At 38.2% G+C, this 27,715-nt stretch overlaps 1 protein-coding gene across 1 annotated transcript in view; it reads right to left on the reverse strand.

Annotated features, from left to right (window-relative positions):
* The window catches only part of GABRG3 (gamma-aminobutyric acid type A receptor subunit gamma3), a 1,294,012-nt gene that overhangs the window by 701,389 nt on the left and 564,908 nt on the right, over positions 1-27,715 (reverse strand). Inside the window, exon 5 of the mRNA XM_073614635.1 lies at positions 8,031-8,113. Within this exon, the coding sequence (XP_073470736.1) occupies positions 8,031-8,113 (83 nt within the window). The remainder of the gene's footprint in view (positions 1-8,030; positions 8,114-27,715) is intronic.

The raw sequence follows: 27,715 nt of genomic DNA on the forward strand, positions 1-27,715 counted from the left end.
AAATATTGTTTGTCATGTATGATGCCATTCCTTATTATTAAATTATATAATTGAATTAAACTGAAGCCATGGGTTATTATCTTAGTAGCTAAATTCCATTAATTTTTGCAATACCATTTTCCAGCATATTACATGTAATACTATATTGTTTTCTACTTTTAGATTACTCCTTTCCCCATCTGCCAATATTTTATTTTTGATTTTGCTAATTGTTCACAATGTATGATAGTCAAAGCAGTATATTAAACTATTGCTCAAATATACTCTATAAGGCAAAAAAGCTGTCATTTTTTAGTATGTATTTACCTATGTTTTTTTTCAACATTAAAAGTTTATTGTATGTCAAACTGGCATAATCAGAAACAGTCACTTTTGGCTATAACTACATTTTATTTCAATGTATATATATTTTACTTTATTTAAAGGGTAAATAGCAAATAAAAAAATAATAATAATATAGCATATACAATTGCCGTTCAAGTCATATTGTAATTGAATGTTATTAAAAATGTCTTTTCCTTTTCAATCTGCAGCTCTGTAATTTTCTGTAAAATGCAATCTGGCAACCTGGAGGTGTTCTGTACAACAAAATGTGTACAAAACTCCCCCCAACATCATTTCCTGCTTGTGTGATTGGCTCAATGATTTTCCCAGAAGTCTACACTAAGATACAATTTAGAAAGAGAACCAAATGGTTAACGCTGCGCTTGAAAATGCAAAGTGAAAAGAATTATTTGATAAAAAAAGCTGCCAGTTCCAAAAGTCCTAAATACTAAACTAAAAATAGTGAAAAACATGGGGTGGGTGCAGCGCTGGATATATAGAAACAAAAAGAAATATAATAAAATAAATTACAAATATGCAATAATGATGAAAAAAAATTAAGTGAATGGAAAACTAAGGCAGAGTCCCTATAGCTTAAAACAGGGAAACTGACAGAAAATTACCAAAAAAAAAATTGGATAAAATAAAATTGCAGATATTCAGTAATGGTGAAAATGTATGCGAATAGAAAACTAAGGCAGAGTCCCTATAGCTCAGACCAGGGAAACTGACGAAAAACATCCAACGAATGAAATCATGTGAATAAATAAATCATATAAGTGAAATAACAATGGTGAATATAGTAACATAAACTAAAAAATAAGATTGCACCAAAAAAAATAGTCTCAAAAGGTTATGTGAACTAACACTCATATGAGAAATATGAAAAATCTGAAGGCAAAATATCCAAATGAAAGTCCAAATTTGTGTCACAATAGATAAAGAGTGTCCATTCAAGTGCAGAACCACATATTATACATGATGCCGTGAAGGAAAAGAGTGATGAGGTCCCATTCCTCCAAACAGGAAAACACCCAGGGTGAGTATGTAGTCTCCTTACCCGCAGGGATGACCACAATGGCGGTCTCACCAAGCTCAGGGAATTCGGTCTCCCAAAAACCTGTATGGATGTCCTAGTCTGATAGGGTCCTTGTCACTCAGAGACAAAAGCAAAAAATTGTGGCCATAGTGCAGTATGTATAAAAAGATTTATTGTAAACAAGAAGATTGCACTTACAAGAAATGTCAGTTTCCCTGTTTTGAGCTATAGGGACTCTGCCTTAGTTTTCCATTCACTTACATTTTTTTCACCATTATTGCATATTTGTAATTTATTTTATTATATTTCTTTGTGTTTCTATATATCCAGCACTGCACTCACCCCATGTTTTACAATAAGATAGAAGTCAGATATCAGGCATCCTCTGTAACAAAAATGGCATTTTTGGTGAGATACTTCCAATAAGAAATCACGTCTAATTTCCTCATTAGAGCCCTGCAGGTGCAGCAGCTGATTCATAATTATGAAACCATTCCCATTAGACTCACTTAGCACATGGACACAGACAAACACGCATGGATTTTTACAGAATAACAAAAGGTAGAAATCTGCAACAGCCAATCAGTGGGTCCCGCGGAAACCGATCGCCATTCTGCTAGTGAGGAAGATGGAGATCTTGCTAAGCAGGAACACAGATCTCTATCTTCCTACTGTGCAACCTTCCCCCACACAGTTAGCAAGCACTCCCAGGGAACACCGCTAACCCTTTGATCACCCCTGATGTTAACCCCTTCCCTGCCATTGTCATTAGTGCAGTGACAGTACTTTTTTTAGCACTGATCGCTGTATTAGTGTCATTGGTCCCCAAAAAGTGTCACTTAGTGTCAGATTTGTCTGCCGCAATGTCGCAGTCCCGCTAAAAATCTCTGATTGCCGCCTTTACTAGCGAAAAATAAAATAAAAAAGTCCATAAATCTATCCCATAGTTTGTAGATGCTAAAACGTTTGGGCAAACCAATCAATATACGCTTATTGGGATTTTTTTTATCAAAAACATGCAGCAGAATACATATTGGCCTAAATTTCTGAAAAAATTTGATTTTTTTACATTTTTTATTGGATATGTTTTACAGCAGAAAGTAAAAAATATTGTTTTTTTTTTCAAAATTGACGGTCTTTTTATGTTAATAGCGCAAAAAATAAAAACCGCAGAGGTGATCAAATACCAACAAAATAAAGCTCTATTTGTGGAAAAAAAAGGACATCAATTTTATTTGGGTACAGTGTCGCACGACCGCGCTATTGTCAGTTTAAGTGACGCAATGTAGTATCGCAAAAAATGGCCTAGTCAGGAAGGGGATAAAACTTTCTAGAGGTGAAGTAGTTAAAATTGAACTCTAGCTGAATTTACTGCAATACTCAACTTTCATTAGGAGATGTCCCAACAGTAATTCCTTTCCACCAATAAACAATGGCAGACTTCCAGGTTGAGTAATGGCGAGCATCTTTTTATCCATTTCCTCTGAGCCCAGGATTTCATGGAATTGCCCATGGCTTGGGCTCAGATTGCTACTTCACTGAATGGCACTCACAGATCATTACATGTGTGACCACTGCCACCCCCACAAGAGTATAGAAAGACCCCACAATATCACCAAACAGGCCATAGGACCCTTGTGAAAAGGGTGATGTGGTTTTGGAATAACTATAATTCCTCGTACACATGATCGGACTTTCTGACAACAAAACCGTGGAATTTTGTTTGAAGGGTGTTGGCTCCAAGTTGTCTTGCATACATACGGTCACACAAATGTTGGCCAACAATTACGAACGGCGAGCCGATGTGATATCTCCATTATGAACACTAGTTTTACAAGTCCGAGCGCTTCTGGCTCGTCCTTGATTCTGAGCATGCGTGTTTGTACTTTGGACTTTTGTCCGACGGACTTGTGTACACACGATCAGAAATGCCGACAACACACATTTGTTGGCAGAAAATTTGAGTGCATGCTAGCTACCATTTGTTGGCGGAAAGTCCGACAACAAATGTCCGATGGAGAATACACACGGTCGGATTTTCCGCCAACAAGCTCACATCCAACATTTCCCATCGGAAAATCCAATCGCGTGTATGCGGCATTAGTCTGTGTGTGGCCAATGTTGGGATTAATAAATAATTTGCATGACCATGTATAATGCTCTTTGTTGTGTGTGCTGCAACCTAAGTATGATCATTGCTTGTTCCCAATATTTTTAGAATTTGTACTCTAAAGTTCAGTATCAACAGAGCCTAGATAAAATCAGTAGTCCAACAGTGAGACAATCTCAAAGAACACCTTGATTTTAGTTCAGCCTGTAATAGAAAACGGCTTGGAATTATAGGGAGCTAAAAATATATATAGAGAGTTATATACTGTAGAGACAAAAATCTATCTATCTATCTATCTATCTATCTATCTATCTATCTATCTATCTATCTATCTATCTATCTATCTATCTATCTATCTATCTATCTATCTATCTATCGCATTGTGCAAAAGTTTTAGGCAGGTGTAAAGACATTCTGTAAAGTAAGAATGCTTTCACAAATATATACAGCATTTTAATTGTATGTTTGTATTCATTTACAAAATGCAAAGTGAGCGAACAGAAGAAAAATCTAAATCAATTCAAATCTGATCTAAATCAATATTTGATGTGTTTATCCTTTGGCTTCAAATCTTCTAGGTACACTTGCAGACAGTTTTTGAAGGAACTCGGCAGGTAGGTTGTTTCAAACAGTTTGGAGAACAAACCACAAATCTACTGTGGATGTAGGCTGCCCCAAAACCTTCTATCTCTTCATGTAATCCCAGACAGACTCAATGATGAAATATAGACAGATAATTATCTATCATGCCCTGTCATCAGGGAGGCATGTGATTGGCCCTAAATTCGCCTCTGACCTCACAATCTCAATGCATTTTAATAAATGGTTCCACAACGCAAAATAAAACCAGTTCAGCAATAAATATATGTTTTCTGACTTACAATCTGAACGAATCTTTACACTTTTACAAAAAGTTCAAACCTGTGAAGTGAATGTAATGTAACAGAAACAAACAAAAGTACACGTTGCATCAACCAAGCCAATTCATTATTTTTTAACTATAACATTGAAATTATATAATATAAGTTATAGAAGTTAGCTTAATGCATGTTTAGTTCAACTATGAGCACATAGAGACTGAACAAAACTATGTATAATTATCTTTAGAATATAATACAGTGTTTTCATATTGACCAGCCAATATGAAATGCTATTTACTACAGAACATGTTTCCATACCATTGAGTTTATGGTTGTATCCTTTATCTGGGCATTAATATGTTATCTTGCTTCCAAGATCTTTGCTACATTTACCTACCCAGACTCAGCAAGAGTATAAAGAATATAACCAATCCTTTGTTTCCTGGACATGTGGCATTGTCATTGGTAAAATTATGATCCTTCCTAGAATACTTTATGTATTTTGTACAGTTATTAGATCAATGCCCTCTAAGTTTCTCCTTAACTACAGGCCATTCTTAAGCCTACTACACACTAGTAGTTTTTCTTTGTTCAACCCAGCCACTGTCTGAGAGTGCTGATTGGGAGCTGATCGGCAAACCTTTCTTGGTCATGCCCCTTCGACAGAAGCTAGGCAAACGGCCGGCTTCTGTCAGACCAACTGCAGTATACACAGGCCAAAATGTTGGCCGGTTTCTTTTTATCTGGCCGATGCCGCCTGACATTTGGCTCGTGTGTACTAGGCTTTAAGAATTTTTTCTGGCAAGGCAAGAGGCCTAGGGTAAATAAACAACTTATGTTTCACTACACAAGTTGTGGCAGTATGGGAGCTCTCAACATCTCAAATTATTACAAAACTGTGATATTAGATCAGCTACAAATCTGGTGGAACCTAGAGTGTACAAAAAATGGATCTACATGGAAAGAAAATGTAATATGATTAGATGTTGCCTTTCTTCTGTTTATGAACTTCCATGTTCAAACCCAAAATTAAGCTGTTCATCCATTTATTATCAATTAAAATGTCTTTGGAAACATTGCAGTTCTTCCACCAGAGCAGGGGGAGATCATCTTTATAATCTATACTTGATCTTCCACTCTTGGTTATTTCTGCTCTCATACTTGTTGTTAACCTACTTAATTGGTAGACAGCTGGGATGACCAAAGTTGGGGACTTATTCTAGGGGGATATACTCCACACATGTGATACTCTTTCTTAAAGTGGAGTTCTACCCAAAAGTGGAAACTCTGCTCATTGTACTCTTCCCCCCACAATTGGCACCTTTCGGGGGGGGGGGGGGCAGGATACCTGTCTTTCACAGGTATCCTGTTACCACTTCTGGGAGCCTCAGCCATGGATATTGACCTCACCACCCGGGCTCCTTCCCCGGCCTCCAGACCAGTAGGAGAGAGGATCGGAGCCTCGTGCATGCGCAGTAGGGTTCCTGGCGTGAAGCCGTAAGGCTTCACTGCCGGGTTCCCTTACTCGCAATGGAGGCGGCATGCACCCGACAGCTGATGGAAGCATCAGCTGCGGTGCCGACATCATTGGATTCCAGAACAGGTAGGTGTCCGATTATTAAAAGTTTTTAATTTTTGCAGCGGTGGGCGGACCTCCGCTTAAAGGCACACTCTTCCACACCGAGACTTCTTTAAGTAACTGTGAAACTGTCCCTCCAGCATATTTCTTACTAATAACATTACGTATCCCAAGCATTTACTTATTTCAATCACCCCAACCCCATACTAAAGGATATAGCTTTATTTTTTCCATTCTCAGCACATTATATTATCAAATTTTCTGAAGTGGGAAGGGGAACTGGGCAGGATCCTCTTGAAGGCTCAATGGTTCACAGCCTGCCAGCGGTCTAGACAGGTTTCACACTGTACCTTGCATTGGGAATTAGCTCAGCAAATTATGCTTACACGGTATTACACTCTGTTCAGAAAGGCTAGGATGACTCCCAATATCTTGAGAAAATGCTGGAGAAGTTGTGGATGCATGGACACCTCAATGCATGTGTGATGGACATGAAAAAAGCATTTCCTTTGATCTCCTCAGTAGTAGGAAGGGAGATTAATCCAATCCCCAAGCTGGCTTTACTAGGTTTGAGATCATAAGTTTCTTAATACTAAAAATGATTTAGTATTTCCTACTTTTTTGCAGCTAAGAGATGCAATACTAAATTGTGTAAATTACTGCAAAACCCTCTTTTCATTTCACTTTTGGATCTTTTCAATGTAAGTACATATTTTCTAAAGTAAACTAGTCTCTTACTTAATACAACCAGTTATGGTACATATGGTTTGACCATCCCCAAGGTGATGTGACTACTACTTGTGTCTACATAGCCAAATTAGTTACCGAATAATTGTTTAACAGGTCATTCTTGATTGGGAATGCCTTCCTTTTTTCATACCTAAACCTTGCCGTTCTGCTCTTATAATGGTGCTCTTATGCATCACAGCTTGTGAATCCTTTGTGATTTCTTTATGGGTTTTTTTGTCATAGCAGGCTATTCTTACGCATAGTTCTTACTTTTGTTAATCTGATATTGTTATGCACATATTAGTGCTTTCCACACGTACCTGTGGCTTATATTGGCCTAAAAAAATGAATAATTGTTCAAGTTACAAGAAAATAAAGACCTATTTGAATTTTAGAAAGCTTAATCACCCCGCGTCTCTGAATACATCTTGACCTGGATCTCTGCAACTTCCATTTCCCAGGACTTCCCACTTGGTATTCCAAAAGGGTCTTACTGCCTCTTTGTAGTCTCCATTTATTTTCCATTGCAGGTAATGCTGCCAGTGGTGTGAAAGTTGTGTAACATAGGCGATCAGCACCATTTAATGTTTGGGAAATTTTGCAGTTAGAGTTCCTGGGAAACCAATGGTTTTTAAACCCATCATAACCCACTTCTCTATTCAGAAACTCAGTTTTTTGGGGTTGAACCTGTGTTAAATGGTCCTAACTTTAGTACGTATGAAATTATTCAGCATTCACATTTCTTACCTGATTTCTTGTTGGTCATCTTTACTTCATAAATGGAACAGCGGTATTTAGACACGTGGATAAAGAGAACTACAACAAGTATCCTATAATAGTATGAGCAATATTATATTTACTGCATATTTTGAATATACTCTACCACATGTGTCCATCATAGCAAATATTTTTTGCCCACTCTTGAGTATTTATATTACTATTAAAGGTATTTAATTTTGAAGAGTCTCAGGTTTAATACTTTTCCTAAATTTCATATGTTTCTCCTGTTGGCTGAACTGCAGTGGTTTGCCTCAGTAAGTAACATGTTATATACATTATTACCCACTTTCATTTGGGAGACATAGATGATACATTTATAATTAAAAGTTTACAGAGCTATTTAGTCATGATGGTGCAAAGGAAAATCTGCAGATATCCTTAAAAAAAAAAAAACAGAAAAAGCAAAACATCTAAAATATGAACTGACTGCAGTGTCAAACAGATCATAGTACACATGAATATACAAGCAAGCAGCAAGAGACGCTCACAATTTACTGCAAACACAGCAAAAAATCTTGCACTTTGGAAACAAGGCATACATATCAAATGATACATTGCATAAAATCTCTCAACCAGGTAATATTGGTCTGACACAGAGTGAATACTTACAGCTGGAGAATATGAGTGGGCAGGAATGTTCATCCATAGGAAAGTTGTGCAGCTGAAGTTGACATTCAGCATTGATGGTAAGCCTAGAGCAAAATAAAGCATTACTTGAATACATTGTAACCAGTGTGGAAATCTGTTATTTGCCATTACTTTGCAATGAACAAACACACAGTAATAAAAAAAAAATCATCATCATTATCATCATCACAGTAAAACATTTAAGTGGCAAATAAGATGCACAAAAACCCATCCTGAATTTTTATTGAACATACAACCTGATTCATTAAAGGGTGAAATGAGTTTGCATGCCTTAGTTTTGTTTTTTTTCCACATACTAACATTTTTTAAGCTGAATTAAAAAATTTTGCACTTCAATTTTTTTTTTGACATACAAATTTTTTGATAGAAAAAAAATATGCTTGCATATTTGCACAGGCTGAGTGCAAATGCACATTTGGCAACTGGTGTTTACGTTTCTGTTTAAAGTAGCTGTGTATCATAAGCAATTGCCCTGTTTTAAATAAAACACTGGTTTTACTTTTCTTTCATACTTTGAGGCATCTAAGTGCTGTGGATCTCCTTCAGCCTCTTTGCAACCACTTTCTGTCTACATGCATTATTTCCAGTGATGTCTGCATGGCATTTCTCAGAACAGGAATCATGATGGTGGCAACAGTGGACTAGACTTGAATAATGTGTGTAAGGTGACAATGCCTCACTTTCAGATCACTCTATTGCAGGGTAGTCTTCCCGGTCATGATTGCAGATTGACAGCGGTAAGAGCAGGCCGTGTGGAGGATGGTCTATGTGGGCAGCTTTACCCCAGATGCATGCATACTGAGATGTGCCTGTTTTAATCATCAACCATGTGAGCTGCTAATCGTTGTACCTTCATTAAATGTAACCATATTGCTACACTTAGAGGCGCCTGTCTTCTCTTTTATACTCTGTAGCTCCTTCTGGATTTTGCTTCTAATCCCCTTGTGGAGGCTGCCATTTGTGAATGGACATTTTATGGTTACACAACCTATCACATTGCTATAATCTTTATATATGGACTATAAACTGAAAGACCCAAGAATAAATGGTTGTGGAACAAATCATCTGAGTTTCTATTATTTCCTATGGGGAAATTCGTTTTGATATACAAGTGCTTTGGATTACAAGCATGTTTCCAGAACGAATTATGGTCACAATCCAAGGTTTTACTGTACTTTTGAAATTAAGACAGCTTACTGCTGAAAGCAGGTGATATTTAGCAGCTGATAAACAAGATAAAGAAAAATGATTTACTAAAGGGAAATAAATTGTGCACTTTGCAAGTGCAGTTGCATTTGTTTTCCTCAGAGCTTAGTGAATGTGGTGAAGCTTCAGTTTGCAAAGAATACCCAACTGGATGCACATAAATAAATGCAATGTAAATAGATGCAATGTAAATAAATGAGTGATGGAAATTAGGTGATTGGGTGATGGAAATCATCATTAATTTACTTTAAAAAGAACCATAAATATAAGTGTAGCTTGCTTAATAGAGAAGTAGTGCTTTTATTTATTTTTTTTAGAATTATACTTACCTAAGTAGATGCAGCATGGGTCCAATGCTGCATCTGTCCCCTGTCGGCTCTAACACCGCCTATCACTCTGTTCTCAGGGCTCCCTGAGCAGAGAGCTGGTGACTGTCAGCTCTCACTAACTGGAGAGCTGGGCTGTGAAGGGGGTGGAAGCAGCGGGCTCAGGCTTTCAGTGGCTCACTGAAAGGCTGAGCCCGGTGCCGATCCAGGAATGTGGGCGGATCCTGACTTCATTGTCGTGATCTTGCATGAACCTGGACTGGCTATGTGGCGTCAGCCGGCAGCGGGCTTCAGCCCACTATCTGCTGAAAATGGGTCACAGGAGTGCAGAACGAATTGCACTCCTGTGATCCACAGGAAATAATACAGCCAAACAAGCTTTGGCTGTACTTCTCCTTTAACTTTTTTGGGGAAGAAAGAATTATAGTTATTGTAGTCCAAGGTGTATAAGGTGATCTATGCAGCAGGGACATACTATATGTCATATGTCTTTTTGGTAAACAAAATTATATTTGTTTTTTCAGCTGTGGACGTTGGGCATGCTATGTACACCGAAAAAAATGTACTAGAACCACACAAGGCATACATAGCACACCCTCAGATTGATTTACTAAAACTGGAGAGTGCAAAATCTGGTGCCACTCTACATAGAAACCAAAACCAGCATCTAGGGTATTTTTTGTCAAAGCTTAATTGAACAAGTTGAAGTTAGAAGCTGTTCGGCTACTAGGGATGAGCCCAATGTTCGAGCCGAACGTAAGTTCGACTCAAACATCGGGTATTCGCCTGTTTGCTGAATAGCGAACAATTTGGGGTGTTTGCGGCAAATTCAAAAGCCCCAGAACACCCTTTAAAAGTCTATGGGAGAAATCAAAAGTGCTAATTTTAAAGGCTCATATGCATGGTATTGTCATAAAAAGTGTTTTGGGACCCGGGTCCTGCCCCAGGGGACATGTATCAATGCAACAAAAAGTTTTAGAAATGGCCATTTTTTCGGGAACAGTGATTTTAAATATGCTTAAAGTGAAACAATAAGAGTGAAATATTCCTTTAAATTTTGTACCTGTGGGGGTGTCTATAGTATGCCTGTAAAGTGGTGCATTTTTCCTGTGTTTAGAACAGTTCCTGCACAAAATTACATTTCTAAAGTAAAAAAGTAATGTAAAACTACTCACGGCTATAATGAATTGTCAGTCCCGGCAATTCAGATAAAAGAAGTCATTGAAAAAAACAGCATGGAATCCCCCAGTCTGGTATGGATATTAAGGGGAACCCCGCGCCAAATAAAAAAAAATGGCATGGGGGTCCCCCTCAAAATCCATACCAGACCCTTCAGGTCTGGTATGGATTTTGAGGGGAACCCCACGCCAAAATTGAAAAAAAAATGGCGTGGGTCCCCCCCCAAAAATCCATACCAGACCCTTATCTGAGCATGCAACCTGGCAGGCCACAGGAAAAGAGGGGGGATGAGGAAGCGCCCCCCCTCCTGAACCATAACAGGCCACATGCCCTCAACATGGGGAGGGTGCTTTGGGGTAGCCCCCAAAGCACCTTGTCCCCATGTTGATGGGGACAAGGGCCTCATCCCCACAACTCTTGCCCAGTGGTTGTGGTGGTCTGTGGACGGGGGGCTTATTGGAATCTGGAAGCCCCCTTTAACAAGGGGACCCCCAGATCCCGGCCTCCCCCCTGTGTGAAATGGTAAGCGGGTACAAATGTACCCCTACCATTTCACAAAAAAAAGTGTCAAAATGGTAAAAATGACAAGACACGGCTTGGGACAAGTCCTTTATTAAAAAATAAAAATGTCCCACGAAGTCTTCTTCTTCTCTTGCTCCGATCTGAAAAAAAAAGTGACTGACCCACCTCCATGGGAGGCTGCCACTGTATGACGCATCTTCGCTTTGACAGTTCTTTTATAACTGAGGGCGGGGCCACATTGTGACATTCCTGGGTGACCCCGCCCCCCTCTGATGCACGGGGACATCCCTATGGCTTTCCCGGGGCATCAAAGGGGGTGGGCCACCCGTTTATGTAACCGGGTTCAAACAAATTTCTTGCCTGTTCGCATGTTCTGCTGCGAACCGAACTGGGGGGTGGTTCGACTCATCCCTATTGGCTACCATGTACAGCCGCACCAGATTTTGCACACTCTAGTTGTAGTAAATCAACTCCCTGTGTTTCTCTTCTGCTGCCACTACCCCACTCCTTCACTTTTGGAGTTGATGTGTTATAGAAAATCTATTACAGAACAAAAAACTGACCTTCTGAACTCTGTTTATAAACACTGCTCAGAAGCTTGATAGCGGGATACAAAATAACATTGAATTTATTCTGTTCCATTCATCAAATGTGTGACTGTTGATCTATATATGGTATCAGTTAAAGTGACCTCAAGGCAAAAAGAAAAACATTATTAATAACATTTATACCTATTTAACCCCTATCAACACTTTTTAAATTTTCATTTTTAACCACTTTGCTGCCCACCGTATAGCAAAATGGCGGCGGCAAAGTGGTTGTCTTATCCTGACTGGACGTCATATAAAGTGATCAGGATAACAGAGCTGGTGCATGCCCATGGGAGCGCGCAGCACGGCGATCGGAGGTGTTGCGTGTCAGTCTGACGCACCGCAACTCCAATCGTGGTATGGAGCCTCTGACAGAGGCTTCTTACCACGTGATCAGTTGTGACCAATCACAGCTGATCATTGCGTGAACCAGAAAGTGCCGGTAAACGGCTTTCCTCAGTTCACGCTGACAGGGAGAGCAGATCGGCGGCTCTCCCTGTCAGAAGGGGGGTCTGTGCTGATAATCAGCACATTGATTATCAGCACAGCCCCATTCAAAAGGTGCCCATCAGCTGCCAATCAGCGCCCATCACCTGCCAATCAGTGCCCCATAAAAGTGCCAATCAGTGTCACTCAGTAATGCTTGTCAATAGCTCCTCATCAGTGCTGCCTATCCAGTGCCACCTATCAGTGCCCATCAGTGCCGCCTATCAGTGTCCATCAGTGCCACCTATCAGTGCCGCCTATCAGTGCCATCAGTGCCACCTATCAGTGCCGCCTATCAGTGCTGTCAGTGCTGCCTATCAGTGCCGCCTATCAGTGTCCATCAGTTTTTTTTATCGCAAGAATTAAAAACCGCAAGTGATCAAATACCACCAAAAGAAAGCTTTTTTGTGGGAAGAAAATGCTAAAAAGTGTTGCATGAATGCATAATTGTCATTCAAAGTACGCTGAAAGCTAAAAATTGTCCTGGGCAGGAAGGGGCGAAAGTGCCTGGTATCAAAGTGGTTGAATTAAAGAAAAAAATATTTTATTAATTTGTGAATAACTTTGCAATGATTCCTACTAGAATTATAATTTTAGTTTTATCATAAACAGGACAAATTATAGTACAACATTTATACTTTTTGTAACACTAATTTTAAATCAAACGGCATTTTTTATGTTATAATTTTGGTTTGGTACATAGCCACAATATTGCTGACTGTGGTTTTTCTTTGAGAATGAAATGTTTGAGGAACCTTTGCACCTGCCTAACAATGTTCTTCCTAAACTATTTACAGAACTAAACTTAATAAACAATTCAAAAAAACTGAAAAAATAATAAAAACATACAGCCTTTCAGATGGTATAATATAAAGCAGTGCATTTTAGTTTTGCAAGTGTACTAGCAACAAGGATAATATTTTTTTTACAGCCTGTTAAGTCTGCAACAATTTACACTGTGTTTTAAAGAGAAACTGAACTCAAAAATTTGAGCCCAGAGAAAGGTAAGCAGAGGGCAAAAACTAGTAACCAGTAGTGATGAGCTAATCTACTTGGGTTGGATTAGAGTGCAGGTCCAGCAAACAAATCTGCAAGTTATACAAAATAAAAAAATTGCAGCCATATTAAAATACCAATATTTGACCTTATATAAAGTGCATAACATATGTAAACAAACACAATAATATTATATGATCAAAGTCCCAATATTTGCAAGTCAAATGTCCAAATCAAACTATAAACTGAAATATCTTCAATAGGGATGAGTGTCCATTATCCTTACAAGTGTTGTGAATTACATCAGGACCATTGTGAGAATCTCCTCCACCATGTGAGCAAATGGGATGGCCGTCAGATTAAGCAGCATTCGCACTCACTGTCTTGGGTGCAGGCTTGTGTAGAAGTAATCCATGTAGATATGATACCCCTTTTGAATAGTGGAAAGGCCAGGCCCAGATAATTTTTCCACTTGTGCTGATGAAGGTTGGGCACTCAGTGGGCTAGAGCTGGGATTCTTTGCCTTTGTACACATGGAACACATACAAATACCCTGTGGCTCTTTCACAGAGCTTGTAGGACTTTACTCCATATCTGGCCCTTTTACTGGGAATGTACTGTTTGGTTCCCAGCCAGCCAGTGAAGTGGACAAGGGACTCATCTAAACAGATTTCCCTGTCAAGGACATTCAGCCAATCTCTGGGAAAAAAAAATAATTAGGGGGTGAATTTTGTAGAGCTTATCTTAGCCAGGCTGATCTATGAGAGGGCACTGTGAATTATCACTAAAATGGAGAAATCACATGATCATGTGTGTAAGGAGAAGAGAACAGTGAGTTATCGGTCTTTGTTTACAGATCAGCTGTGACTTAACAAAGTGATCATGTGGTAAAGAGCCACTGTCATTGGCTCTTTACCACAATCAGTGATGCATTGTGTCCGGGGGACACATCTCCCCACCGATTGTCGCGTTGCGAGCGTCCGGCAACTCGGCATTTGCAGTAAGCCTGGGAGGGCATCATTTCATGTCCACCTGAATCTAGGGAGGTCCCCTATAGTCCAATTATGGCTGGACAGGAACCAGTTAAATATAGTTTTGTGTGTAATTTGTAAAAATCATGTAACCCACTGTACTTATATTGGCGATTGTGTTTTAAATATTGTTTAGTGTGTAGTTAGTATATATTATATAACCCTATTAATAAATGTATGTTCCAGTTCCAACTACCTCTTTTGTCTTAGAATCCTCAGATCTAGCTGTGCATATGTATAGTGATTGGAGTGTATTGATAAAGGCATAGATAAAGGCATATTAAGCTAATATTATACTAGCTCATTATGAAATACTTACCTTAGAACAAAGCCTTCCAGCGGCGCCCGCACACTGCTGAGACGGCTGACATTTTCCCCGGAGTTTCTGTCAGGAACCATAAATCAGATGGAGACAGAAAATGTAGTAAAAATCACACCTTTTAATATAGTGGTACAAATGGTACACATAGTAAACATAGTCAAAACATAGCCAGGGTTCGGTAATCAAAGCGGGTAGTCAGTGCAAGCCAGTAAATCAGGAAGCCAGAGATCAGCATAGTAAAAGACAGCAAACAGGATCAGGAATCAGAAGGGACATCAGCCAGGCAAGTCACAGCAGAGAATCTTCAGATATGTTTACCAAGGCGAAGGCATGGGAAAAATAAACCAGGAGGCAATTTAAATAGCCAGAAGGAGCTGGCTGACGAGCATGAAATGATCACCAGGTGAGGCAATATTGGAACGATGAGTGATGGCAATTAACCAACAGCTGAGCACTGAGGAGGGAGGGGTGAGCCCAGTTCTGACAGTTTCTTCCAAGTTCACGGGCTCCGGCGATGTGAGTGGCTGGAGCCACGATGACATCACTTATGGCACAGGGCTTGAAAAGGAACAGCACCCGTGGCTGTTCCTTTAGAGCGCATGCGCCAGTGATGTCACTGGCTGCACTTAATGTAAATATCTCCTACATGTTTAGGAGATATTTACACTACCTATAGGTAATCCTTATTATAGGCTTGTCTATAGGTAAATGTCTGCAGAAGAAGTTTACTTCCTTTTTAACCTAGTTTACAGGAGGCAGCCATTTTATTAAAGATAGGGTTTTCTTGTGTCAGAGCCTCCAGCAAGGAGAACAGTGATCACCACCATAGTGACATCACCAAATCTCTCTCCAAATGTCCTGACACTAGTAGTCAGAGGAAACAGTCTCACACTCACAGCACCAACCTTAAGAAGATACGAAATTCCCTTGTATCGACACATGTAGGGGAAGGGGACAGGACGGCACGCTTAGCAGACCAGCTGTTAGGAACGATCAGCATACCATCCTGTTACCAGCCGGTTTCAACCATTCATTTTTTGCTTGATGTAGAATGGTGCACTGAAGCGCCTGGATATTGTGAGTATTCTGTGTGGGACCTGTTTATTTTTGTTTCAATAAATTGCATAAGCATACTACACTATGAGATCCTTTTTTCATTGATTTACTGAGGCACATTGGCAATTGATCCAGGATCCCGGACGCAATGTTGAACCCTGTAGTGGTTCCAAAGCGTGTATTGACTTAACAGCAAAGTCACGCACCTTAAGGTGAGCCTTCATTACATGGGGAGGAGCACCCGAGTGAGAACACAGTGTCTGATTATCGCATCACTTTCACAGCATACTGAATCGTATGAAGTGTGGAGCACCTGTAAATTGGATCAATTTGAACTTTGCACAGTGCACTTAAGCACTTTTTTTATAATTCCAGCATTTGGATCTATTTAGATTTCCACGGACTTATTTGCTTTACTATTTTTCATCACTATATGAATGCACACTGTCACTTTATTATTTGGCTATTACGCACTTGTTATTTTATATATTTTTCATCATATATATTATACATTATTATTACCATGGTGTAGAGGATATATTTTTACCAGTTCAAAGGCTTTATGCTTATACCTTTGATAGCGCAGCATTTTTAATGCGATTTTAGTACTTTTACATGGTTTATGAGACATGTTTACCGCTTGCAGTTGAGGATTTACTGGTTTATTATTGTTAGTGGAGGCTCACAGGACGTTCTGTATAATTTTAGTCTCACACTCATACTGCAATTGTACATCTACAGTTTAAGACACAGCTGAAAGTACAGGAGTGTCTAAACACCCTCACATACCAGCAAGTGCACTTCTATTTTTTAGAAGGAATTCCAGACAAAAAGTCGATTTTTTAGTAATGTTACCATTTGTCCTCGTTTCCCAGGGACAGCTCCAATTTGGAGGAGCATTCTGGCATGTCCCCAGGCATGATTGTGCATGTGTAGAAATATGGACTGGTTTTCTTTCCTATTTTTGTATATGGAGTCCAGCAGTGCCATTTTGGGATTGTCAAGGCGATTGCACAAGGGCATGTCTCAGGCTCTGTTACTCTGCAAGTATCCAGCATGGGTTTCTCACCCTAAACAGCCTTTCCACTGACCACAGGGGGCTGTCAAATCTCTATTGGTTTGGCACATGCTGCTCTACACCTGTAAATCTGTAAATGCATTTTTACCATTATCTTCTTAAAATGTTTAGAATTTTATTGCACCAAGTTTACCTTTGACTCCGTTCTCTGCATTATCTAGTCCTGACCCCTGCACTTTGTGTGCTGCTTATTTTTGACCTCTGCACTCTGGAGCCTTGTATTACTCTGGATTACTTAGTCTGAACCCTGCACGCTGTGTCGAACTTGCTTATGATATTTGCAATATTTGTATTACTTTTTCCTGAACCCTGCATTCTTTATGTTACACACTCTTGACCCCTTCACCCTGTGCATTACACACTCCTGACTTTCGCAATGTTACAGACTCCTGACCCCTGCACTGTGTGCGTTATGCACTCCAGACCCTGCTTGTTACATCCTCTTGACTGGGTTCAGTTTATATTTAACCATATCCCATTACGCCCCTACCACTGTTAGTTCAATTTGGCCACACAATTTACGGAAGCTTTACTCTTTCTCTATTTATGGTTCTCCAGGTATTATTTTACACCTTGAATTTCTGTCTCTTGTCCCAAAAGTATGTGGCCAATTATGTAGGGCATATTAAAAATGGGGAGGGGGTTGTGGGGGAGACTTCAAAGGATTGTGTGAATTTTGGGGTGTGGTTAAAAGTGGGTGTGGTCAGTAGGATGTCCTCAGATTTCATTTTAAAAATCTGATAACTTTATTTTTCAGTGTCCTGAAAAATAGCATAGTTAGCATTTCTAGAAGTTTAAAATTAACATAGCTAACCCTAACCCTAGCTAACATTAACATAGCTAACCTTGACATAAACTTCTGTAGCAAAGTCACAGATCGTCATAAGTTTTCAATAAATCAAAGGGATTACCATGTGAGTGCTGCTGCTATGGTGATGAATAGATTTTTTGATGAATCCATTCGTCGTCAGCTCATTACTGATATGGTGATCACAAAACGTCATTAATAAACAGAGTCATCCTCCTTATAGCTCCCCATTAAAAAAAAGGAGCCTCCGTAGAAACAAGGGGGTCAGATTAAGCTCACTGTACCCCGAAAACCTACTTAAATCCACCATAATTTTTACCTTTCCTATGTCAAAAATTTGCAAAAATTTTCCAAATTTCTCTGTGTGAATTTAGAAAAGGAAAAACAATCTAGATTTTGATAATCCCATTGATGAGTAATTTGTCACTATCACAATTTTTTATAACAATACTGTATGTAACCTATGTCAGCCATACATGAGTTAAAATAATTTCAACAAAAGTAAAATCATGAATCAAAATTCATAATTTCATATTTTGCAGGCTTGTTTTTTTGTTTTAGATTTTGACATAAACTCACTGTTCTCTTTTGTTATGAAATGCAAATACTCTATGACTGGCCGCAGAAATTTTCCTTGTCAAAAGAAGTTTATTGAGTATACAATGTTATAAAGATACATAAAGATACATAAAGTAAGTTTACAAGGATCTATAAAGTAAGCTCATTGTTTTACAGTAGGGTTTATATAGGTAAATATCATGAAATTTCAAATATTAAACATTGGGTTTACCTAAACCTAAATTAAAGATATATATCATTTCCTTAGTTACTTTTGTAGGTATTTAAATGATTTATACCTACTATACATATTGTTTACAAGTAGAGTGTATATAGGTCAAATAAATTCTGATAATGAGCTTTAATCGTAAGGTGGAGAAAAGGAAAGAGAAAGAAGAAAAAGGGTTGAAAGGTAGAGGTATGGTCCACAAGGTTGTCCCGCTCGTCAGTTTATTATTCTTTTTAGTTCTCTTTGAAGCCTTAGAATGGGTGTCTCTGTAAGTCATTTAATCTGTTACCATGGCAACAGGACAGAGTCATTGAAATTTGACAGGAACTGTTGTTTTATCCAAGGACGCCAAATTTTTTCAAATTTTGGAATTTGATTTTGATCGATGGCTACCATCTTAGCATGGGACATTGTATTTTTCATTCTGTGAATTGTTTCTGCTAGTACCAATGTAGGAGATTTCCATGCCTTGGCCACTGTTTGTTTTGCAGCCGTTATTAGTTGGATCATAAGTTTGAATTGAGAGAGTGTTAACCATTCCGGTTTTAGATTAAGTAAAGTTAAATATGGATCTGGTTGTATTATTTTTTTAAATATTTTAGATGCAATCACGAAGACTTCCTTCCAGAAGGTTTGGATTACTGGGCACGTCCACCATATGTGTAAATATGTGCCTATTTCTGGGCATCCTCGAAAACAAAGAGTTGAGGTATTAGGTGAATATTTTGCCACTCTAGCGGGTACAAGGTACCAGCGAGTTAGGACTTTATAATTTGTCTCCAGTGCCAAGATGTTGGGTGAAGATGACTAATGCCCTGTACACACGGTCGGACTTTGTTCAGACATTCCGACAACAAAATCCATGGATTTTTTCCGACGGATGTTGGCAACACAAAGTTGTCGGAAAATCCGATCGTTCTGAACGCGGTGACGTAAAACACGTACGTCGGGACTATAAACGGGGCAGTGGCCAATAGCTTTCATCTCTTTATTTATTCTGAGCATGCGTGGCACTTTGTGCGTCGGATTTGTGTACACACGATCGGAATTTCCGACAACGGATTTTGTTGTCGGAAAATTTTATATCCTGCTCTCAAACTTTGTGTGTCGGAAAATCCGATGGAAAATGTGTGATGGAGCCCACACACGGTCGGAATTTCCGACAACAAGGTCCTATCACACATTTTCCTTCAGAAAATCCGACCGTGTGTACGGGGCATTAGATGTGAGCCATATATTAGGCCAGTCCATGTCTTCTAAAGTTCGTCCCAGGTCCTCCTCCCACCTCTGAACGTAAGAGGGTCTATTAAGATATGCTACTCCATATAATTGATTATAAAGTGATGAAATTGTACCTTTAGCAAATGGATCTTTTGTACAGATTGATTCAAAAATGGATAATTGGGATAATGGTGTATCCCCCTTTAGGAATGGTGTATAGAAATTTTTGATTTGGAGATATCTAAATATCTCAGAGTTTGGTAGATCATATTTTTCTCTAAGCGATGGAAATGAAAGGAATGATTTAGATGCTATGAAGTCATTTAGTGTCTGAATGCCTGATGTTGTCCAAGCTTTAAAAGAATTTGGGTAGATCCATGCCGGATAAAAGGCCGGATTTCTGATAAAAGAAAGGAGAGGATTGTGTGGAGATTGTAACTGATATTTGGTTTTTAGTTTATCCCCGAGAGATAAGAAGTGTTTAGTTATGGGATTATGAATTTTAAAGCGGTCTTTAGGATCAAGCCATAATAAATTTGATATTAATAGAGGGTCATTTTCTGAAGCCTCTATAAATACCCATAATGGGATTTCCTGTTTTGCATGGTATTTGGAGAGACTGGCCAAATGTGCTGCTCTGTAGTAGTTAGTAAAATTAGGGTATCCCAGGCCTCCTTTATTTTTGGGAAGATGTAGTGTGTGTATAGGTATACGTGGTTTAGAAGAGCCCCATATAAACGAAGTTGCTCTTTTTTGTACTATTCTCAAAAAATAGGAAGGAATTGGAATAGGGAGGATGCTGAATAGATAAAGCAATTTGGGTAGAATAGTTATTTTGATTGCATTAATCTTCCCTATCCAGGATAAAGGAAGTTGCGACCATTGTTTTATTAGATTTGTGATCTGTCTTAATACAGGAGGATAATTGGTTGAGAATAAGTCAGAATGAGATGCTGTTAAATGAATTCCAAGATATGGGATTGATTTTTCTGCCCATGTGAATGGGAGTGCAGCCCTAGCCGGGATCAATTCCATGTTTGTGAGTGAAATATTAAGCACTAGGCATTTCTTAGGATTAATCATAAGGCCGGATAGGGCTGCAAATCCATCAAGAGCTGGTATTAAGTTAGGACCAGAGACCTGTGGTGATGATAGAAAAAGTAATATATCGTCTGCAAATATACATAATTTGTGTGTAATACCTCCTACTTTAATGCCAGTTATAGTTTGGTTTGTTCTGATGTATTGGGCCATGGGTTCGAGTATAAGGGCAAATAATAAGGGAGATAATGGGCAACCCTGTCGGGTACCTCTTTCGATATTAAAGGCTTCAGATTTGTATCCAGCATATTTTATATAGGCTTTGGGTTTATTATATAATGCTTTGATCCATGTTAAAAAGTGGGGTCCAAAACCCCATTTTTGTAATGAATATTGCATATATTGCCAGGATACTGTGTCAAATGCCCTCTTAATATCGAGAGATAGAAAACATAAAGGGATTTTCCGTTTTTTAGCAATATGTGCCAATAACACTGCCCTGCGTATATTATCGCCTGCCTGTCTATTTGGCATGAAGCCTACTTGATCTCTATGTATTAATTTTCCTATAATGCTATTGAGGCGTTTTGCTATTATTTTTGCTAATAATTTAATATCGAGGTTTAACAGAGAGATAGGCCGATAATTCACACAGGAAGTATCATCAGAAAGGGGTTTTGGGATCATACAAACAATTGCCATTAGTGTTTCTTGCCGAAAAGAATGTCCATCTAGAAGTTTGTTAAAAGTTTCAGTGAGAATGGGAGAGAGTATTTCTGAGAATGTTTTATAGTATAAAGCCGAGTAGCCATCTGGGCCTGGTCTTTTGTTAAGTTTTAGGTCTTTTATGGCGTTAGCAACTTCATCTATAGTTATAGGCTCATCCAAACTGCTTTTTTGATTCTCAGATAACTCAGGTAAGGTTATTTTTGAGAAGAAGGATTCAGCTTCTGTAGGATTAAATTCATTGTTTGTCTTGTATAAAGCTGCGAGATGTGAGTGAAATTTATGGACTATTTTAACTGGATTACAAGTGTAAACATTTTTTGATAATTTCAAACGTATTGGTTTGAAAGATTTGTTAGTTGAATTTAATGCCCGAGCCAAATATGTACCTGGTTTGTTTGTATTCATGTAGAAATTGTGTTTGGAGCGTTTGAGGGATTTATCAACTGACTCAGTGAGAAATAGATCGTATTCCAATCTAGATTTTTCCAGATGAGATTTTGTACTCTGAGATGGATTATCTTGAAATGATATGTAGGCTGCATTAAAACTGAGTTCTAGTTTTTTTGCTAGATTTTTGCGTTCCCGTTTAAATAGTGCCATTTGTCTTTGTATTGTACCACGCAAGACAGGCTTATGAGCTTCCCACAGTGTTATTGGGGAGATGTCTGTTGTTTTATTAATTGATATGTATTCCTTTAAAGCTTGTTCAATGGCCATCTGATGTAGTGGGTGTTTGAGCATTATGTCCGGTAAGTACCACGTTGGGTCATGCGCTTTTGGTATGGCTGAGGCTATAGTAGTGTATACTGCATTATGGTCAGACCACGGAATCGGAATTATATCTGATGCAATAATTTCTGGTATCATTCCTATTGTTAGAAAAATATGATCTATTCTGGTGAAGGTTTGATGAGGGTGCGAGAAATAAGTGAATTTCTTTTTCATTGGGTTACTTTCTCTCCATGAATCTACCAGATTGTATTTGGAAAGAAGTTGAGAAAAAGGTAATCTAGAGGTTATTTTGGATGGTGTAAAAGGTGATTTATCTAGAAATGGGAGGAGGACCTGGTTCGAATCCCCACACATTATCACTGTTCCTATTTTGTGTGTATTAATCACTTGTAATATATGTGAGAGGAATGGTGTAGGTTGTTTGTTAGGAGCGTAGTAGGAAATCACCGTGATTGCTGTATCCATTATATAACCCATGAGTATCAGGTATCTACCTTCTGGGTCTTTAATTTCTGATGATAAGGTGAATGGTGTGGATCGGTGAAATGCAATTAGAGTTCCCCTTTGCTTGGTACAGGCAGAAGCCGTGTAAATTTGTTGATAAAAAGGAGAAATATATTTTGGAGTAGAATCTTTGGTGAAGTGTGTTTCTTGGAGGCATACTATGTGAGCCTTCTTGTTATGGAAAGTACGGAAGGCTTTGGTCCTTTTTTGAGGGACATTTATTCCCTGAACATTCAGGGAAAGTATATTCAGTGGTGCCATGGCAATAGATCAAATAGTTTTGACTTACTTTTTGTTATGCAGAGCTGACTGCGCAGATCAACCTGTGTGGACTGAAGAGATGAATAGATAGAAAAGAAACCAGTGAATTCTGGAGTAAAGAGTAAACAAAAAACATATGAGATTAGATGATACATTGTATAAATTATTTTTTGCAAGTAATCACAATTTACCCGTGAAAGAGAATAAATATCTCTCTCAGGGGAATAAGTGCCTTCGTCACACTCCCACATAATATGGTTGGGAGAATGAGGAGGGCTAATGGGGGTACACGGATCTTCCGCTTACAGGAGAGAAGTGCTATGTCAAAAGACATCAAAATGATGTTTCATTAATTGGAGTGCAGAATATAGTTTTTGTTGAAATTATTTATTTCAGGGTGGTTGTATATGGTTAGTCTTGCCCTAGGCTAAATAATTCAGTTAGAAAGGTACTGTTAATAACTTTGGTATTGATGAAGATAGTTTGAATTATTTTGGGATTTTAACCCTTTTAGAGTAAACAATTACATATTTTATTCATATGTAACTGTTTAGATATGTTAACTCATAAAATTGAGGTTGTATTGCTTCAGATTAGAATAAACAAAAACATAATTCTAGGAACTAGTTAGGTAATAATATATTTGTTTTAAGAAAAGAAAGAAAAAGCTTCCATTACTTCTGGATTATTGAACACATTTGTCCTAAAAAGTAATAAATCTATTGTTATTACCTGATAATATATAACTGAACAAGAATTTCCTTATTTCACTTATATATTCTAAGACTATATTAATCAGAAGTAATAAGAAATATAACTGGAATGTAACATGATCCCACACAGTGTGTGACTATCAGAATGCAGTTACATTCAGTTATAAATATAGGTTTTTTATAGAGAACCATCTCTTAGTATAATAAATGAAGAGATATCAGGAATTAGGATGATAGTCCATTGAATCTTCTTGGTCCATGGATGATGTGGCATAACGGCCTCTTTTGTGAGAATGATGATTCCCATTTTGTTCTGAAATTTTCTGGGTGCTGCCTGAAGGTGAAGATGACGCCATTCTTCTGCGTGTGGGAGTGTTGCTGCTTGTGGGTTCTGTCAGATTTAATTTTAAAAGGGTTTGTTGTAGTTCATCTGCTGATCTGCTTCTATAAATTGTACCTTGGTAGTTAAATCTGACTGAAAAGGGGAAGCCCCATTGATACATAATGTTGTGGCGTTGCAGTTCCATTAGTTGGGGTTTCATGGATCGTCTTTTAGTAATAGTAAGTTGGGATAGGTCAGCAAAAATTTGATAATTGTGTCCTTGAAAATTAAGTTCCTTTTTTTCTCTTGCAGCAATTAGTATTTGTTCTTTCGTTCTGTAATAATGAAATTTTGTGATTATATCACGTGGGGGGCCATCTTTCTTTTTGGCTGTGAGGGCTCTGTGTACTCTGTCCAGTTCTAAACGTTCAATAGGGATATCTGGCTTTAGTTCTTGTAATAGAGCAGTAATAGTAGATTGCAGGTCTGTCACAGTTTCAGGTATTCCCCTTATGCGCAAGCTTGAACGTCTGGCTCTATTTTCGTAATCTTCAAGCTTAGTTTGAAGTATTAAATTCTCTTTTTTTAATTGTTCCAATTCTGTTATATTTTCTTGGGTTGTAATTTCAATTTCATCCATTTTTATTTCTAAGGCTGCGGTGCGGTTTCCCAGCTCTCTTATTTCTTTGGTTAGGCTTTTTGTTATTTGGTCTGAGGCTTGTTTTAAAGCCTTATGAACCATCTTTTCAAATTGTAATAATATTACTGGGGATACTGAGGAGGCTTGTGGAGAAGTTTGTGAGAGGATTTGTTCTGTATCGGACTCAAATGGAGAGTCTTGCTGTGACATTTTCTGTCTGTGAGAGCGCCCTAATGCTGTATCTTGTGAGGTGACTGGAGCTGCTTCAGCTGCAGTGAGTGCCTGTGAGCTCTTTGTGAGGTGATTTTTATTTCTGCCACGGTTTCCTCCCAGTACCATATTTCCTGTCCAAACTTTCACAGTTTGTTCCCTGGGGCAAAAAGGTTCAAATGGATACCTTTTGAGCCTGCAGGCTCCGCTTTGTCCTTCTCTTCTCTCCTCAGCGGTGTGGAGCTCTAACAATGCATGTCTGCTCTGCTAGGCTCCGCCTCCTGCCCTCCGGCCGCAGAAATTTTCAAGCATTTCGAACATTTCTGGCTAGTGACACTGAAATGCTTATCTGCACTGCATGCTCATTATTGTTTGTTTCTCACAACTAACAATGATAAGTTTGCTGCATATAAATCACAGTTTGGCTAATTTATGATCTCTGTCTCAGCAAACGTATGTCCTCTACACCATAATTAAAATAAACTCAGTAACAGCATTAAAAAAATACAATATGTATGATAAATACCAAAATGGAAAATGACTTTTATGGAAACATATATACTATGTTAAACCTTAAAGTTAACCCAGGTTCAGAGGTATTCTTTTTGACATTTTCAAAAGTGACACTGTCAGTCATGTATTTGAATATACATAATGCACATTTCAGACACCTACTGATACAGAATAAATTTCCCTTGCAATTTTGTAAGAATCTTTGACAGTATTGTGCTATGGTGAAAATAATTATAATCAACACAAAGTGGGTATATGTATAAAGCAGTGAAACTGAAATTCAGCAAGCTATTTCATGTGAATCTTTCTGGTGCATGTGTTTTTAATAACAGTGATTGATTTACCACAACCAATGAATGTTTAGTTAAGGTCACATTTACTGCTTTATGAATAGGTCTCCAAGTATCAAAACACTGATTGAGTGCATTAAAAATTACACATTTTCTATTGTTCTATGTTGACAAAGGATAGTTATGCCAGTACCACTTAAAGCGGGAGTCCGGCGAGAAGAGTTCAACAAATGTGCATGTTGGGTGAAAAAGGAGCTTCTAAAGGTTATTCATTCCTGAAAGATGATCAAAAGCTTCATCTGTAGCCACTGCTCCTTTGTTCAATAGAACAGGAAAAATGGCAGCCCTATTAAAATGAACTATAGGTGGAAATAGGGAAATAGTATTACAGAAATTCCCCAGTAAGTAGATCTAGGGCAGTGATGGCGAACCTTGGCACCCCAGATGTTTTGGAACTACATTTCCCATGATACTCATGCACTCTGCAGTGTAGTTGAGCATCATGGGAAATGTAGTTCCAAAACATCTAGGGTGCCAAGGTTCGCCATCACTGATCTAGGGTAATAAAAAGTTTATCTAACAAAAAAATAATCTAAGCGCCTGTAAATTAAAAGCCAAATGAGACATTATGCTCTCTAAAACGTACTTCATAGCTGGATCTGTTTTTGAGAGGCTGATTTGGCTTTATGCATTACAGATTCCCATTAAATTTATAAATGGCAATAATGCAGAACCTATTTAATTTTGACAACATAGTAGTTTTGAATTTAAATGTGTTCCACTTTTTAAAATAATGTGGAAAACTTTTGACCTGCTCATTGGTGTGGGAGGCTGGTAGGTGGTCCCCTTACCAAGAACTAATCATCAGACATCAATCATCAGTAAAAATCAGACATTAGGTAGTTACAGAACTCAGAGCTGTGAAAGTTTTTTGGTGCGACATAGACCTGACCTGACACATTGCCTATTAGGTTAAGGCTGTGTCATGCTGAGAAATGTTGAGCTGGATCTGTTTCTAAAAGATTTATATGGCTTTATGCATTACAGATTCCCATTAAATTTATAAATGGTAATAATGCATAACTTATTTACTCCGGACAACAAAGTAGTTTTGAATTAGAATGTGCTCCACCTTTCAAGATGTGGAAAACCTCTCATCTGCTCATGGGTAAAGGAGCCTGGCAGGTGGTCTCCTTGCCAAGAACCAATCATCTCTTTGTAAAAATCAGGTAGTGCCAGAAATCTGAGCTTTGAAAGTTTTTGCCTAGGAACAATTTTTGGTGGCTAAAATGCACAATTCTGTATAATTGTACCTAAAACTGTATACGTAGACTATCAATATATTTTTTATCCAAATAATTAAAAAAAAAGTCTGTTCATTTTTTTGTTCTTTTTGACTGCTTAGCTTTAAGCTGATGATAGATGGAAAAAGACAACAATAGAAATATTTTATTCTGCCCAAGTCACTTGCTTCTGAGTGCCAGGTGAAAGCATGATACCATTTGGCAATGTTGCATGTGTGGGGTACGTTACATTGAACTCATGGACACCTTGAGTTTAAATCTAAAAATCAGCTAATAGAAAACATTTCGAAGAGTATGATTATGCTTATAATAAATTGATCAGGACTATACAGACATTGATACCACAACAACAACAAGAAAAACTCCCTAAATCAATATTACAATGCTTGATAATGTGACAGAGAAACCTGTTTCATTTAAAAGAGATAATGAAAACATGGAAAACTGTTTTCATTAGCACACTAGGCTCTTTTATTCCCATTCAGGCTTCAGCCACACCAACTTCTCGACCCCCCACCACCATACCTGATAATAACAAAGAAACAAATAACATTTTCTTCACCTTACCATTCATATAAACTGTCACCTCCACTCTGTATTTCCTGTCACTCTACTACCATGTACTCCTACACATAGTAGTATCTGCCAAAATGATCACCTCTAAACTACATTTTAAAATATCACAATACCACATATTAAACCATATTAATTTTAACCTCCCTGGCAGTATGATTATTTCAGATTTTTGATGCTCAAAGCAGTACAATAAAACAAGTAAA

The sequence above is a fragment of the Aquarana catesbeiana genome, linkage group LG02, assembly GCF_042186555.1.
Source record: "Aquarana catesbeiana isolate 2022-GZ linkage group LG02, ASM4218655v1, whole genome shotgun sequence".
NCBI classification, from domain to species: Eukaryota; Metazoa; Chordata; class Amphibia; order Anura; family Ranidae; genus Aquarana; species Aquarana catesbeiana.